This window comes from Gymnodraco acuticeps, unplaced genomic scaffold (genome assembly GCF_902827175.1).
Source record: "Gymnodraco acuticeps unplaced genomic scaffold, fGymAcu1.1, whole genome shotgun sequence".
NCBI classification, from domain to species: Eukaryota; Metazoa; Chordata; class Actinopteri; order Perciformes; family Bathydraconidae; genus Gymnodraco; species Gymnodraco acuticeps.
The window spans coordinates 5,790,970-5,809,190 of NW_022989810.1; the positions used below are offsets into that span (position 1 = coordinate 5,790,970).

General features: G+C 38.6%; 1 protein-coding gene across 1 annotated transcript in view; it reads right to left on the bottom strand.

Moving 5' to 3' along the window:
• The window catches only part of LOC117555106 (zinc finger protein 236-like), a 72,914-nt gene extending 67,893 nt beyond the window's left edge, over positions 1-5,021 (bottom strand). Inside the window, 2 exon segments of the mRNA XM_034229836.1 lie at positions 2,662-2,798; positions 4,896-5,021. Coding sequence (XP_034085727.1) covers positions 2,662-2,798; positions 4,896-4,947 — 189 coding nt within the window. The 5' untranslated portion in view covers positions 4,948-5,021.
• Positions 5,022-18,221: the final 13,200 nt, after the last annotated feature.

Sequence of the window (18,221 nt, forward strand, 5' to 3'; positions counted from 1 at the left end):
GAACACTGTATCATTAATAAAGGCTCTCTCTGGCCCGCATCATATCTGTAAAGACAAATGATGCAAAGAAAATGGGCTTCAAAAAGACCAAAACAATTAACAAGAGATGCAAACATAGCTTCAAAGAATCTACAAAGAGATTTGGAACCACTATTAAGAGCGGCTTAACAACCTTCCTCCGTTTTATTTTATTTTATATATTTTCTTATAACTAATGCTGTTGATATATTGTAATTTTAAGGGTGTCTATTACCATCTGGCCGGGGACAACAGCTGGAAATTAGCCATGTCGGCTAAAGCTGCACCATTTACTGTTTTTGTGACAGTTCATCGATGGGGACTGTCCACGACACTATACATAAATAAACTAAACTAATCACAACATTACAAATAAAGGAACACAAAACAACTACAAAGACACTCAGAGTGACTACAGGGACACAGAATGACCACAAAAAGACACAAAGCAACTTCAAAGAGATGCAACACGACTACAAAGGGAAAAACAACCAAAGACAAAAAACAACTATGATAAGACCAAAACATGTACCAAGAGATTCAACATGACATATACACTATTAATTACAGTATGTGGATAAGTAACTGCATTTATTTTGGACCAGTAAAGCTATCTTCCTATGCTCCTCCCCCCGTCCAACTTAACTGTCCCCTAGAAACAAAAAACAACAGGTGGGATAAATAATCTTTGTATTTCTGTGCTTTTACTAGCGAGAGGGGGTGACAGAAAGACCAACAAAGGGAGAAAAGCATTTTTTTTTAACGAATATCCGATGGGAGGAAGAAATGGCCCCAATATTAAATGATATTAGAGTAGCCGACTGTCTTAATTTCAGAGTACTGCAATGAAGGCCTAGAGCAATACAGACACCAGTGAGTCTGACTCAGAGCGGCAGACCTCCAGGCGGCTGCTCTTCAGCCTGGAGAGAGTACGTATTTAAGTGAATGTAGATCGAACCACTACCACAGGTGCAGCTGTAAATCAGGTAACGGAGGGTCCCGTTATCGCCTGCTAATGCTCCAAGAGACTGTTGAGAGGGGATCAAATGACCAAAGTTTTCCTTACTCTTACATTCCTGCTAATAGAACAGAGTGGACACACCCATCACTTCAGTGTGTAATGTGTGTGTGAGAGTGGCTAAGAGAGGGAGAGGCAGAGAGACAGAAAGGGAGTGTAAATGGATCTTAAAAGGGGGAATAGGGCAAAGACGTGTGTTGCAAAAGCTTTTGCAGCTGGTGAGCGGAAAGAGGAGGGCGCACTCAGGGGTAACAAGACCAATATCAAAACTCATCAATTAGGCCTAATATAACTTCAGAAATCTGCATTACTCAACATGAATTAAAACACAATTATTTTGTACGTATACTTGTCATACGAAAATGTATATTTCCCCAAAGTGGCTCACAGCAAGTCCAATCGAATATATATACAGAGGCAAAGTACGGTACTCAACTTTTTCAAGAAAGTCGCTGTTTGTCATCACCCATTTAGTTTTTCTGTGAATACACTCTACATCTCTCGTCTCGCACAATGTCAACACCAACGTGGCAGTTGCCTTGGCACGTTTCACATTGTTTTCCCAGGACTATTAAAAGAGATCAATATCCCTATAAGTCTGCGCTAAAATAGTCTAGCAAGCCGCTTTTGTTGTGTGAGTACATCCCGGTGCGAAACACACATGCATCGTTATAAGCGAGAGAAAGTGATTTAATATACAGGATTTCATTTTTTGGGTGAAATATATTTGCAGACTTAGAATTCAACTGTATCCCCTTTCTTTCTTGGGTTGCATAATTATCTTTTCACATCGTATTCATGGCACAATTCAGAAGGGATTTAAACATTATTAATTTCTTGCTGTAAGCTATCTCAGGTATTTTTCCAGAAACATGGTCCTATGACAGAAGCAGCCATTCATACAGACTGATTTATCATTCATCCGGAATGGAGTCTTGACAATAGTTTCCACTGTTCAAAGTTCAGGAGCAGACGATGTTTAGTGCTTTTTTGCTCAGTTAAACAGCCCAGCATCAAGCCCTATTTCCCGTGCAGTTTATTTAATCAGCTCAACCGAAGCTGTGCTCATTTACATCTTCGGAATTAACAAAAACCCTGTTAATTGAGCATGTCTAGGGCTCTAATGCAAAGTCGCATATGGATAAGTAAATAACGCCAGATGTGTTTTGTATTTAGAAATCCAGGAGGATGTCTAACAATGCTGCTGGTAATAGCACATTGCAGACGCTCTGGAAGCAGCTGCCACCAAATAATGTGATTGGTAGACCTGTGCTGAACTTTTCAAATAAACAATGTCCTCTACCAGCAGCTTCCACATTGTGAAAAATCATCTGAGCTGAAAATCTAGGACGCCTCGAGCTTTGACGGTAAGGCACTTGCTTGGCCCAATTCCAACCTGTAGCTGGGTCATTGTTACACAAATCATCTGTACCAAACTGCAATAATATGAAACTGCTTTTTGACAGCAATAATACAAAAGTATGGTTCTAATGAACTCGTTATACTTGCCAGATATGTGTGTGTAATAATGTAAGAATACGCTTATGATAGAGAGAAAACATACTCTACTGATGTTGTTTTGAATAGCTGTGTTCACTGTCTCTTAACCAGGTGCCGGAACGTACCTTATCGTTGATTTCATGTTCGCGGAGATGCTTCTGAAGTTGGCTCTCCGTGGTAAAGATCTGGGCGCAAATTGTACACTTCTTGTTCTTGAGCTCTCCATCTTCCCCAAAATGATCTGCCTTAGCGCCACTGGGATCTGCATCATATCGAGTACAAGAGAGAACAATAAAGTATCTTCATTTGGTTAAAGAGGCTTTACTGTGCAAATATAGAATAAATATATGATGCATTTTCTACTATTTTTGTAGTTTTATGTAAAAAAAAAATCTAAAACCAAAGACTTTCATCCTGACTGTATTTTTATATAAAGGTGCCCGGAGTTGTCAAAAAGTAACCGCACATTTTAATATGGAAGCCTCTGTGTGTCGGACAATATAACTTTAACTTTCTTCAACAAGCATTCATCAAACTTGGGGGGGGCATGCACATTATAGGCCTTTAACTTTATTGAAGCTTAAAAATATTCATGGAAGATGTTGCCCATATGATGGGTAGACAGTAGGGTAGCTATAACTGTGTGAATAAACTCCCTTTAAAACTAAGAAAGTTCAGCATTAGAACATACCAAAGAAGAATAGTACTAGTCTATACGCTGTTTTGAAAATCGCAAACATTTTATTTTGATTTCCACTATGTACTACAGCTGCCCTTACAAAGTACTGAATGTACTATTAGATGCAGTATGTATATGCATACAATTGGGACATACTACTCAGTCATTGCACTCGTTGAACTATGACCCTCTTGCTCATTATATCAACTGTGAAAAGGATTTTGGGTGAGATTAGCGAGAACAGCATGCGGACTTCTGCAAAATGCTACTGTATTTTTGGCATACTCAATTAGATATGCAATACTTATTTCTACATGTATTGCATATCATGTATATATACAAAATATGTTTGTTCTGGTATAGTAGAATGGTTTGTCATTGTGGGGGAAAGGCAGGCTATTTCAGAAGTGGAATGGCCTAGTTTAACTATGAAGAAATAGTGCCAAAGAATGCATGAACAGGTGTTTTCATTTTATCACTTTTACTTATATTATGTTGTTTATTACAATCATTGGGTGTACATAAAGGATTAATAACATATTACAGAACAATGAACGTAGGCCTACTAGTTTATAATTTGGCCTGCTGTAATTTTTCCTATAGGCCTAATTAGTATTTTAAATGTGACTATTAAAATAGTGATAACCCTCAAATGTAAACTAACTTAGGACCAACAAAGCCCCTAACTTACTCTTAAATAGTACTTTATATAATAATGTATTAGTCTCTAAGTTTGTTTCACTGTAGTTGTCTCACTAGAAGATAATGTATGTATTCAATAATTTGGTTTCACTCTCGTAGCTCGTGCTTTTGCAGTGATACGTAAATAAAGTTTATATTAAATATTGTTCGTGTGAACATGTTAGCCTGTTGATATTCAACAGTTTGATTCCACACATCCATCTTGGCTGTCACACTCGTAGGCATTCCTACAGTATGTGACTGACTGATATTAACCCACTATGAAATACAAACGTAACCGCTGTTTTAAAGCAAATGTTTTGTTTTAGTTGCCGAATTGTAGTTGCTCAAATATATCTGTGGGAGATTTTGAATAGCGTACCATTTAAGTTATCCAGCTAACATGTCACAAAAACAGTACCTCGGCTATATTATCGTAGTTTTCTAAAGATAATACCAAAATGCCAGCACATGAATGCGTTCCGACACCACATTTCGACACTTCATGTCTTCACGTGAAAATGACGACTTGTTTTGGTCATGCAGCACGGATCCATCAGTAGCAGGAGAGCCTCGCTACGCTTCACATTATCAAAATAACAATGGCAAAAGGTTGGCGTGTTAGCATTGACGCTAGCAGTAGCAGAGCGAGCTAGTTAGCAACAACATGCTAACGACGAATTACTATTAAACAAATAAGTGACAACATTGTACGTTTACTATCACTACGAAAGAGACCGCGGTTCTTCCCCTCGCGGACCCAAATTTAGACTGGAAGCCAATAAGAAGAGCCACCGAAACCTTATTAATATCATTCCGCCTCAATCACTCCTTCGCCGCACAAAGCAAAGCCCACCCGCAATACTATATCCGGGGACTATATACACTGCATGGAAGTGTTATTATATAAGATACAGAGATGCCTATCTAAATAATAGCCGGTTATTTGGATAGGCCATTATCTGTATTTTTTATTCGTTGCATTTTGGTACTTATTACCTGTTTCGTCGTTGCTTTTAACTCTCAGTTTGCGAGGCCGGCCCCGCGGCATAGTTCCAGTACTCAGGGCGGGTGTGCTGTGAACGGTTTGCCTTTCAAAATGGCGACTCGGTCATCTGTAGACAGCATCGTACCCAATGAAGACACACAGCTGCACGGAGTAGGGAGACATCTACCGTTAGGTAGGTACATTGTACATGCATCTTCAGGTTCACACAAAAAACACAATTTTTCAGTTTTACTGATAAGGGAGTGGGTTACTTCATAATTATGATAAAAACTATTAGGCAAACAGTTAATATTTAAAATATAAGCCTACACCGTCAAAGCCAGTTTAGCTGTATTACTTTTAACTTGTGTTTGTTGTTGTCAGTTATTGTAAATTAATATAGGAACATATAGCCTACATTATTTAGAATTGTTTTACATTTCAGTGTAATATTATGTGGCCTGCACATAAATTGTTTTGTCTTTAGTTTTGAGGTATTAAAAAGGGAATAGTTGAGCAACCTGCACAACTCAAGCACATTAATAACTAAAATAACAAGGCCCCAGAGATGATTGCTGCATATTCACCTGCTCTATCTACTATACATTAAACATAATGTGCACATTCATAAATCATTTTATGTTTAACCAGGAAATTAACCGATAGCATATTTGACTTTGAAACCCAGTTGGTAAATCTAGCCTGGTAGGGGTACAATAGGCCTACTAAATAAACTGACAAAAGTAAACGTTTGAAAGTGGACATGCAAAAAGCAACACAAAACAGCAAACCGATCATTCCAAAAGTAACAATCTAGCAAACTATTAGAAAACTAAAAAAGTGATGATATAGCATAGTTTGTTTGGATATTGTTTTTTATTAATTATTTTACACCTTATTTTACCACTGTCCCAGACCACACACACACACAAACAAAAACAAAAAAACCCACATTCAATAAACCAGATTATATATTATTACAAACATACTATAGTCCTACTGAAATGCATCAAGATAATTTGTTGTAACATCCTCTGGATACTATAGAAAATAAAAAAAACTATATGAAACTCAGTATTGATTGCCAGTGACTCACAAAGTACCTTTAGAGATATTCATGCGATATAACAGATAGGCCTACCAGGATAATAAAAATATATCATGAAATACTGTATCATAAAGTGACTATAAACTTCTGCAAACCTTAATTTAAGTCAGACATAAACATATCATGCATACATACATTTTATATGTTAGTCTTGCACCCACAACGGAGAGACATAGACAGTATATTATATAATACATTTTATGCAATATATTGATTTTTCAAGAGGGTATGAAGAACGTTTTAAAAGGATTTTACTCTCCATTAACACCAGCAGAGGGAGGCAATGAGTTATGAATAGCTCAGGTCATTTATGGGCCAATATTCCTGGTGATGACAACAAGCTGAGCTGTGCTGGTGTGGTGTCCATTACATTATTACATTACATGTCACTTTTATCCAAAGCGACTTACATACTCAATACTGTGGGCAATCCCCACAGGAGCCATTTGGGATGAAGTATCTTGCCCAGGGACACAACGACATGCTGACTGCAGTGGGGTTTGAACCTGTGACCCCCTGATCCAAACACCAAGGCTCTCTACCCACTGCACCACACGCCTCCATGTTTAGGATTGTGCTACTCATCTCTACTTCCTGAACCATTTACACCGATTTTCTCTGAATCTGAATGAGTTAATTACTCCCGGCAAATTGGTATGTGTTGAATGGCCTACCTTCAGTGGAAAGTTGGAAACTGATCTTACATTCCAAGTGAAAGACACACAGGCAGCTCACACACAGAAAGAAACACAGGATGACTTCGGTAATGTTTGAGATAAGATCCTTGACTCAATTCAAATCATTTTTTGCCTTGGATGTTTATAATGTAATATGGACACAGTAGCCAAGAGAATATATTCTTTCAATTGACACAAATAGGCACTCTATATTAGGGCTGCACGATTTGGGGAAATAATCTAATTGCGATATTTGTTTTTAAGCGACCCAACAGACGTTTATTGTAAAATGCGGCCATATCTCCGGCTAGGAAGGTCGTATCAACGTGCTCCCGTCTCTAGCACCCCCACAGCCCGAGCTACGAGTGAAAGAACTAAACTTAGATGAAACTTCCGTTGGGTTGCTTTAAAGTCCAGCTTCAGTTTAAGATTCACCCTGTAATAGAAACATGTGATGGAGCATCACTAACCTGACTCAGATGGTTTGTTTCACCAAACCATCTAGGAAAGCTCCATTGGAAGCCATTTGGAAAAGTATTTCAAAAATACTTGGCAGGTGATTGGATCAATCTGTCTATCAACTTCTATCATGGGCCACTTCTGATTGGTTAATAATGACTGGTACATGTGGAGCACAGCACTTCTGATTGGTGAAGATGACTGACACACAAGAAAGAAAGAAAAAGAATCGCAGGCTTTGCATTTGATAATTGCATCATTTAAAATCGCGATTTCGATTTAAAATCGATTAATCGTTCAGCCCTACTCTATATATGGAATGCAAACAATTAGGGTGCAGGGCAGAGTGTTAAAATAAAGATAGAATGAGAGGGTACAGTATATGGGCGTCCAGAGTGACACTGAGCATATTCATTTAGTATTGATTGATTGATTCTATTTTGTCAAGTCACTTGTCAAATATTATAATGTTTTTTTAGATTGTGGAAAACTAGAATGTCAGGTAATCTTTAGGAGTGTAACAATACATTGTTCTTAAAAAATATGTCAACGACCCAAATTCATCGACACAGTGAATACATTAATAGACACCATCTTCATCTTTAAGGTGCCTATATTTTTGAAATTCCCATGGCAAGCTCACCTCCTTCCTACATAGCTCAGTAATCATATTGTCAAATTATACACTGGTATAAGTACCTGTACGAGGATGCATAGTAGTATTATCATTTGCTAACGATCATAAAATGGAATTGGTTGAAATTACTTATTTTTCTGAATCTAAACTATTAATGAAAAGTCAATAGTTTAGAACTCATACTGTATCACAAAACATAAATCAATATTTTGTTCCCTCCCTTGTTTATACAGTATTTAGTGTAATGCTTTAAGAAATCATCAAGGACAAATCCACACATGTACATTATGTCTAGTTCGACCTTATTGAATGATTAAATTCAAATACACACAAACACACTTAGGATTATGTGCAATTTAAAGAGTGTTTTGACTTTAAACCCTCCTACCTGGTCACCTACATGTAAACCACAGATCTAAGAATTACATTTTTGAAATTTGTCTCAATGGCAAGCAAAATAGTTGGTAAATCCTTAATGGCCTTGACTCAAATGTTAACAGATAGGACAAGAAGAGTATATCCTGGCAGATAACGCCCATCCTTTATTCAGCCAGTTTGAGCTCTTGAGCTCCGGGCAGTGCTATAGAGTCCTTTTGGCCACTAAAAACATATACCTTTAAGTATCATTTATTTATCTCAAATTTCATCGATACCCTGAGATCTAACCGCAGACATTGACATGCTGTTTTTATATACTGTTGTGTCTTCTGTTTTGTTGAGCCGCAGACATATTTCCACCCTGGATTACATAAGAGATGTATTGTATTGTATTATCATGTCCATAAATAGATGCCTATCATGTATCTTAAGCAGGACATAAATCATATTGAATATGGGCCCCATTGCCTCAGAAACATGTTCGCCTGATAAAGGCACACAGGTAGAAAGCCGTCGCACTTTCCTGTATTTTTCTTTGTTTCAATAAAAGGGGAAGTCAGCCTCTAGACTTCTAGTGAATAAGCAGCCAACCACATTCATGTTCATTGTGTAAGAACATCTGTTCCTGCCAGGCCGCCGGTTACTCCGCGCGTCCCCTCGCGGCTGCACACAGGCCACGGATCTCACCACTGGAAACAAAAGACTGGACATCACTCTGACCTTGTGGGATTGTCCACGCCCCTCTTTCCTCCCTCTCCTTTTCTTTTCTCTCTGTGGTTCGGCTCTCTTCCCTCTCACCGCTGTCAGGAGCAGGGTGATCAATCATTCAAATTGTCACAGGCTCTGGGAGTGGGATTGTCAGGAAGCCCACCTCCTGAAGGAGCCATGTTGTGGAAAAACATACCGACAGTGAGTGAGAGTTGCTGTCGTTGAGTCACATCTCTAGTCTTGTCATTCATTCTAACAAGCCTCACCAACGGCACAGACATCAATGATACTGGTCGCACTTTTCCACAGGGCTAGACATGAGTCAGACTTGAAAATGTGGTGCCTGTTTGCAGCACTTTGCAGATGAGGTATCTGGTGAAAAACTGCAATCAGAAGCTTCTGTTGCAGGTTAATGAGTATTCACAGCTACAACAGAAACAACCATTGCCTGGAGGGTGTCCTTGCTGATTTTGGCTTTTACGTTTCCTTTTTAAAAAATAGGACTTTGTTGTCTGTATAAGTCAGACTGAAACAAAGGATAAATTCAGACACAATATTCTCCATACGTAGCACAAGTCAGGTAGAATTTCTCAATGACGTTGTGGGGAGACGGGTGTCTTACAATGACCCCATGGAATGACCTTGCTCAGTAACATTTCACATTCTGCCAGTGCTGCTTCTCCCAGGTGTGGCAGAGTCTCCCCCTGCGCTGTCTGAGAGCACCGTCCGCATCCATGAAACCAATCATTCTTCGGCATCACGGAAACAGCTTCTGACAGCCGCGGTCGCCATGGGCGTCCTCCCCTGTGACCAACCTCGACGGGGGACCGGGGAGGTAAGGCCATGCTTGGCAACACTCCCCCGCCTTCCAGGGCTCTGCTTTAGTAAGGAAGCTTTTACCCATGCAAAATATTTCATTTTATTGTGAAAATCCAAGACACAATATTCTCAAACTAACCTGATATCATTGTTGATTATGAAATTGTGTCTCCACAAATGAGGAGCCAGAAGAAGAAAAAAATGCCGCATATTAAAATGTAACATCTCAAAGTCAGTAATTGACACCAGAATGAATAAGAATTGCCAACGCAAATTATTTCTTACGTTTTATTGTGAAAACCCAAGACACAATATACTCAAACTAACATGTAATGCTTGTTGTAATGCAACCTGTAATGCTTGTTGATTATGAAATTGTGTGACCACAAATTAGGAGCCAGAAAGAATAAATTGCCAGCATATGAATATCTTACATCTCAATGTCAGTAATTGACAGTAGAATAAATACGAATTAAAGGTGGGGTAGGTAAGTTTGAGAAACCGGCTCGAGATAAACTTGTTGTTATATTCCATGGAATGCTCTTAACATCCCGATAGCAATGAATATCTTGAGTGCTTTGACAAAAGATCCATACAAAAATGTCCTCTGTGGAAACCGTAGTACTGTAAAAAGCACGACCAATCATCTGAGCCGGCCCGGCTAAAGTAACTGGATGGCCTACCTGCCTGTCAGCCTTCCATCTGTGCACAAACTTATCTCGTGCCCTCATTGGTCATGTGTGCGTTCGTGTGTGTTGGAGGAGGGGCTCTGTAAGGAAGTGGCAGATTTTTTCCGGCTGTGTATTTTCAAATTTTTCTCCAAAATGACCTACCCCACCTTTAACTGTACAAAAGATTTCTTACTTTTATTGTGAAAATCCAAGACACAATACCCTCAAAACTTGTGAAATTGTGAATCTACGAATGGAAGCCAGAAAAAAGATAAAAGATAAATAAGCCAGCCAATGAATATTCAACATCTAACAGTCAGTTATTGACACTAGAACAAATAAGAATTTCAATGAGATATTTTTTGTTTATGCAGGTTGTGCAACATGAGGACAGTGAAACAGAGAAGTTGGAGAGAATGATTTTAAATCTATGCAAACATATGAAATGTTCACGAGGTAAGAACGTACACAGACAGATGCTTGATATGCACCCAAAATGTCTTTGTATGCATGCGTTTATTAATAACTGCCTTACAGAGAAGCTCAAAATAAAGTCAATTAAATGCTTTTAGGTGTGACAGTTGGTGTGATAATCATTAGGTTGTGATTTCCACCTCCCATTGTTCCACATTGTCTCTGCCTACCTTTTGTCTTTTGTCTTGTGCAATCCTCTGTCAGCGCTCTGTGTAGTGGGACGTGGCGATAAGGGAGTTGTTTCTGCATATCTACCGTTTAGCCTCCCACTGGGCGATATAGGGAATGAAGGTGAGGGTGGGGGTGAGGGGGAAACATTACACAAACAAAACCTTGCAGCTTGATTAGGAAAAGGTATGCACATGTTTACAAATTCAATCTGAAATAAAGTGAAGCCCAATTCACAGTCAGTTGTGCTTGGAAAGATGAAATAGCATTGCAGGAGTGTTTTGTAATCAATAATGCATGGCTGTCCATCTTCGGGAAAAAGAGAAAGCCCCTCCAAACACACCAGAGGCATCAGACACTTTTCATTTCATGCTGAAGGTCAGCAGAGCAGCATGGACGTCCCTACAGTACATAACACGAGGAGGTAAACAGAAAATCCTTCTTCTTTTTTTTTTACATTGGCTCCGTCCACAGAGGTTTGTGTTTTTATGCTGTCACGAAGGGACACTTTTAATCGGCATGAATTTTCTGATTAAGTGCTTGTAATATAATCAGGGTGGCTCCAAGCTAGTGGTGTAATCTGATCGCTCATCTCTTTAATAACATGCTTTAGATGACATGATGTGTGTTGCTTTAGCCTACATTAGTGTACAGAAGACACCTATGGGCACAAGTGAAGTAAAGGAAACAACACTGGCATTTATGGGTGTACAATTATTAATTACCAGCACATATTAATTATAGCATATTATAGCATATGTCCTTCCTTTTCAACAGCTATTTCATAAAAAGGCACGAAACTACACCTCACAATTAACTTTTTGTTATAAACAACAACAACAACAACAAATAATTGAATTAAAGTTTTTTAAAAAGAGATCCTTAGCTATTTAATCAAATCAATCAAACGATATCAAAAGACGCACTATGATGCTGATGTGAAGTAGCATGTGATCATCGGAGCTGTTGACAACTGAACCGCCGAGTTAAATCAATCCAATGTTTCATCGGCAGAAATTATGTTCACGGACAATGTAATGTATACAATTTTTAGTCATGTTACGTTAATTCATTTTCATTCATTTTATGTTATTTTAAAGTTAATGTTAGCTAACATAATGTTAACTTGCATACAAACCATTAGAAGGATGAACTTTGCATAGGCTAAAGTTACTCTAGCTAACGCTATGTGGCAGTTCAATCAGGATTAGCCTATGGCTGTTATCCTTGTTCAAAACAATTATACTTAAAATGTAAAACTTAATGAGCTTCTTGAACATTGGTGTAATGTCTAATGTTACATTGCGTGTGGCTTCTCACATTAGACAATTGTATTGTAGCACACCGAGCTAGCTAAATCTATATTGAATATCCTGCCAATAAATTAGGTCTCTACTGGATACTTAGTTGAAAAAATAGACAGAATAACAGTGCTTCACCACCAGTGAGCAAACTTTCTTCAATCCTTAATGTATCACCTGGTTTTCTCCTTTGTTTACCCGGAAGTTAAAAGGGTTTAAGGGGATATCACAAAATTAATAGGCAATAGAGTGAAATGCACTTACAATTAAAACTGTTTAGGCCTAAACCATGTTGGGAAAATGTTTGATAATGTAAGAACACAGCCTCCAAATATATATGATATGGGTCTATTCATTTTAAGACTGTAGAAATGTCACATATTAAACCTTAAAAACATGTTTCAGTGGAATGTACTTCCTTGCCCCTCTGAAACACACAACTGTTTCCCCCTCCCCCCTATTCTAACCATTTATCTTCTTTCCTTGCTTTATAATCAGTGCCTAATAAGCATTTTAATTATTCCCTAAATAATGTAAGATAACTTTTACAGGCTGTAATCTAAACACTAGTTATAACATTAACTTATATTGATGACTATACAACCAGTTATTATAACCACTTGGCCTGGAAATAAATTCATCCTCGCACTCCTCAACGTTTTTTTATGAACGGCCATCTGTTGGCTCCAGATTACTCTTAAAAATTAATCCCTCTCCATCCTTACTGCATTATGACAGTATGCTCATCACCTGCTTGGGACTCATCGTCCATATCGATTTCCCTCAAGCTTCACTCTTAAAGCACACACATACGCAGTCACCCTTTGTACACACGGCAACACAGTGAATGCTAATCTATGAGTGCCTGAATGGAATGCACACAAGGATCCCATCCCCCACCTTTTAGCCAAATAAGTGTAGAGCTCATCAGATGTGCAGTTACATTTGCCTACACAGATGCACATAATTACACCTGTATCCACACATGCTTTATCGGACTGTAAAATCCAGAGTCCTGAGGTAATGCTCGTGCACCGAGGATGACACACGAAGATAATCAGCTCTATGCCACAAGAAGCCATGGACTTCAATTAGACACCATTAAAGGCTGCTCCCAAAACAGCTATGGAGACTTCCTAAAGTCTTCTTCTCCTTCTGCAGGGTGCTAACAAAATCCATCTTCCCTCTCTTGCACCAAACCTAATTACAGGTAGGAGATGCACTGTGTGAGATGAAAGGCCGGGAGACGCTTTGATGGATGGTGGGCTCCAACTAAACAGAGCAAACAGGCAATTAACATGACAATGGGGATGAAGCAGGGGTCTCATACAAAGACACAAGGGTGGTGGTGCTGGGGGTGGGAACGGAGGTGTGCATATGTGTATTATGAGTGAGCGTTCGTTGGGACAAAAGACAGCAAAGTGGAGAAATAAAGTGAAATGCTTTCACTATGCGTGCTGTGGAAGTATAGCAGTCCTGCAGGGAGCAGGCCAGACGCTTAATGGAGGTGTTGAAACCTTGTGCGGAGATACATTTAAATGTATCCTTTGACAAAGTATACCCCATAAAATGTTCATAGCAGCATATTTATGGGTGAATTATGAAGATGTGATCACTGGATCAGTTTCAATTGTCAGGTGTAAGAAGTACCGCCCCTCATCAAACGGCGTAAAACATCTGAACGATGTATCTCTTTATTTCCCTGGCAGTTTGCAAGCTGAGCTGACTCATTCTTACACACGAAACATTAGCATTGAGTGTTTATATGTCTCATTAAGACAGAGATAACACTAAAAAGGTGAATTGAAAGCACTGACTTCCCCACTGTATTTTATGGCTCACAAGAATAAAAAGCATGCTTCATGTCCTCGGGGAGTTTCATAGCATAGTAAATGGTTGTGTAACATGATTCCTCCACGGACAACGTGTTACACCTCTGTCAAGGTTTCTATGTGAGGATGGCAACAATTGCTTGGCAGCCAATTTGCAGACATAACATTTTGTATTTTTCACAAATAGGTTTTCATTTTAGCTATATCCATCTTGGCACTGTCAAGCACTGCAAACCACAACAATGTATCTAATAAAGTGTAACAGAATACATGACTTCCTGTAAGAGCAGCAACTTAAAAGAACCTCTGACAATAGAGTAGTATGACACATTATTGTAGTCCGAATAAAAACAAACTGATTTTTCAATTGCATTTTGGAATACTGCAGACAAAAAAAGGTCTTTGGCAAACAATTATTTAGAATCCTTACACATTTTGTTCCACTTATTAACACCACTTTTATCAGTTGAAGCATAAATGCAATTGCCAGAAGTAATAAGCTAACCTAATGTACGTATATAAACAAACTACATCACGGTCATGGAAACAGCAAGCTAGAGCCGGACTTGTGTTCTGCGTGATGACCAGCCATTTACCAGTAGTTTGTTTATTTACATATATTTTGTCCAACAACAAAACATAAAGATTTTGCAAGCTTGTATTAACCACATACCTTATTTTGGGCATTTAACCAAAAAGTTATTCACAAATCTATTGGTTTCGAGACATAGGATGTGCTAAAATGATGACTCGTTTCTGGACTTAGAACTCATTCCTGATCCACTCTTTGTTGAGCACTAAAGACCCCACTAATGTGTTTAAGAAAGTATTTGCCACAGAAGGTTGCACAGTAAAATACAACTTCCTGTTAGAGCAACAACCTACTGTAGACAGATATCTAAGGCTTGATCATACACCCAGTGTGTGAGTTCAAATACGAGTAACAAATAAGCACATAGTAGAAGTGATAGGCCAGAAAAACCTAAAGAGTAAGTCCAGCTTTTTGTAGTTTGTTCCGTTTTCTCAGATTACTCAGTGTACTGTCTGTGATGTGATAACTGGCACCAATGTCTTATCTTGTGTCTGTAATAACTGTCTAGTCTGCAGGCAGACAGTCATACATATAGTCAGTGTTGACAGCTAGCATTGTTCTGAAATTGGAGGGTTGAATATTCTTAATCATGTAATTAAATGTGCAAGGCTTGTTGACAAATTGTTGACAAAGGTCTGAGATGATTATTGGGAACAAATACATTCTACATCCCACATGTGTATTAGTTTTAAGACTTATTTTTAACCCTAGAGGTTATGTCTTAGGTTCGGTTTATTTTTACTGTCTGTTTTTTCAGCATGACGTAAAAACTGTTTTCATGAAAAGTGTTGGAATGGTGTAGCATGGGCTGAGGAAGGACTCATTACATTTTGGGAATGCAATTTGTAACACTTTTCTTAGTGGAACTGCTAACATCTAATGAGACTTGACATGACCTTAGGCTTTGTACTGTTTTTATATTTAAGGGGTCATAAAAAAAGGTTGCAAACCAAAGGGTTACTCTTTTAATATCTCTTTTAATAAGTGGTTATGTTTTCAGTTGGGTTTGCTGGTTTGTTTGTCAACAGGATTACAAAAAAAGCACAAGCCCTATTTTCATTAAGTAGGTGAAATGGTGTCACGGTCCAAGGAAAATCCTACTCAATTTTGGAGCGGATCCAATAACTGGGCAGATACACACATTGTTTTCCACCTCACAGATCAAATCCTAGTTTGTTCAGTAACCAGTAAAAACTATAGCTGACAAATAGGTGCAGTACATTCAAAGTAGAACAATTGTCATCTGAAATGTGCCGAGTATGGAGTCAAATGGAAATACTCATGGTAAGTACCTCACTGTAATCGCTTGAATGAATATACTTTTAATTAAAAAGCTAAATATTTTTGCCATGTTGATATTTTGAGATATATCTAGCAAATATGTTTTGGGTGATTCCTTAGTGACCCTTTCAAACTGTTCCCACCTATGGAAAACATTGGTAGAAATAAACTCCCCCTCCTTTTCCCTTTCCCCAAATGTTTTTCTTTAAACGAGATGATCTGTTAACATGCTGCAAAACACTGTTTCATTCAGAACTGGCGTTGTAAAATACGGCTGTGGCGATGTCAATTCCTTGCCACTGGCCATCAGCTTAGACTACATTCAGACCCAAACACACACAATCAAATGCTGTAACCCCCTGCTCGATGGCCCGTCACATGACTGAAATACAAAGTAATTCCGAGTCCACGGCAAAAAAATGTTCCTGTGGGATTAGTATTGTGGACAAGACTCCTTTGTTTTGGAATTTCAGTCCGACATTCTCTCTGCTCTCATATCATTTCACAACTAGAAAAATCCTTTCTGCTCACTTTGTAATCAGCCAAATCACACGGAACTGCCACCGTCCTGATAACTATTAAGTGACCATAACCATGCGTCTAACGCAGTGGTTCTCAAAGTGGGGGGCGCAGAGGCATGACAGGGGGGGCGCGAGAGACCAGGAGGAAAAATGGTTATTAAAAAAGATTCTCAGAATCAAGATAACGGCGTGGTGTTGTTGCAGGAAGTCCCGACGGAGAATACTTTTGCTGTAGTACATCTCTATATACATCGATACACATTACGTGTTGATAGAAATCAACACGTAATGAAATAAGACCCCACGGTTTGATGATTGATAGGTGTGTGGGCTGTCTTTCATTTTGGCACACAGAACAATGTAAATGTAAAGTAATTCACACATCCTCTTCCCTCTGTGAGGAGCAGCAGGTTCAGCTTTCAGAACAAAGTAACACAACATTAAAATGGCATTCATTTTTTTTAAATATGTCGGGTAGTAATAGATTTATTTATTTTTCTTCTCAAGAGAGTACCAGAATGTGTATTTTATGTTAGTATTTCAAAAAATCTCCTGGGGGAGAATCCCCCCAGACCCCCCTGCAGGGGTTGGATTTGCAGCATGTTAACTCTTTCACCTGTGGGTAAATTGCAGGATTGGCTCCAGGTCGCCCTTTTTAATTACTACAAGACAAATGTGCCTTTTTATTTCATACAGTTCAATTTGGATTGAGACAGGGAAATAATCTAACCCTCACGCGTGGCGTTTCACTGTCAAGGGGAGCGTGTAATTACATTGCAAATACTGACTTGAGCCCCACCACTGTATGGGCCCTACCATAGATTACCCAACAAAAATACTCTTGTGCCGCAACTGCCTATCCGTATTGCGCATGCGCAAATCTAAGATCTAGTAGAAATTATAAAAAAAGTAAAAGTCTGCTGCTTATTGTTCTAGGCCAAAATAGATCAAAGAGTATGAGAGTGAGAGTGTGTTAATTAATATATTTGGCAGTTTGGAGTAAGTCTGTAGATTTGTTTGTGTGTGTGTGCGTGCTTCATGTATAGGCCTCTCACGACAATTAATTTTGTTGGATACATTTTCCCGGAAATTATTGTCGGCACCGTTGTATGACCATTTTAGAACACTGACATAATAATAAGAAAAGTACATCCTTTCAAACTGCTAGTCACATCCTCATGTAAATGGAAATTTATCGAGTTCATTTTTATTTATCGTACGATAAGTCAATTAATTGCTTATCGCGACAGGCACATAATAAAACAGTGGAAACAAACATGTGTTTGACTTTCATTAGTGAATGAAACTGTGTGTCCTTTATAGTCTTTGTCCAATATTGTGTATTTGTATATATTGTATATATATCCTGTATATATGCTAAGGTCCCGCTACTGACACGATAGCAGTCATTTTGTGCGTATGTGTAATTAAACCCATGATATCAAAATCTCACTCCAGCCAGGTACCCAAAGTTGGCAACCCTGCAGTACAGTACTATTACGTCTGGGTATGACAGGGGGGGCGCGAAAGACCAGGAGGAAAAATGGTTATTAAAAAAAAAAAAAAAAAAGATAAAAAAAAAAATCATATTTCGAAAAATTATTGAATCGAAAATAATATGATACAGTACAGTACTATTACGTCTGGGTCTCTGTGTTTCATTAAAGCTCGGCTCTGTGTGTGTGTGGAACGAGCCATTTTGTGTGTGTGC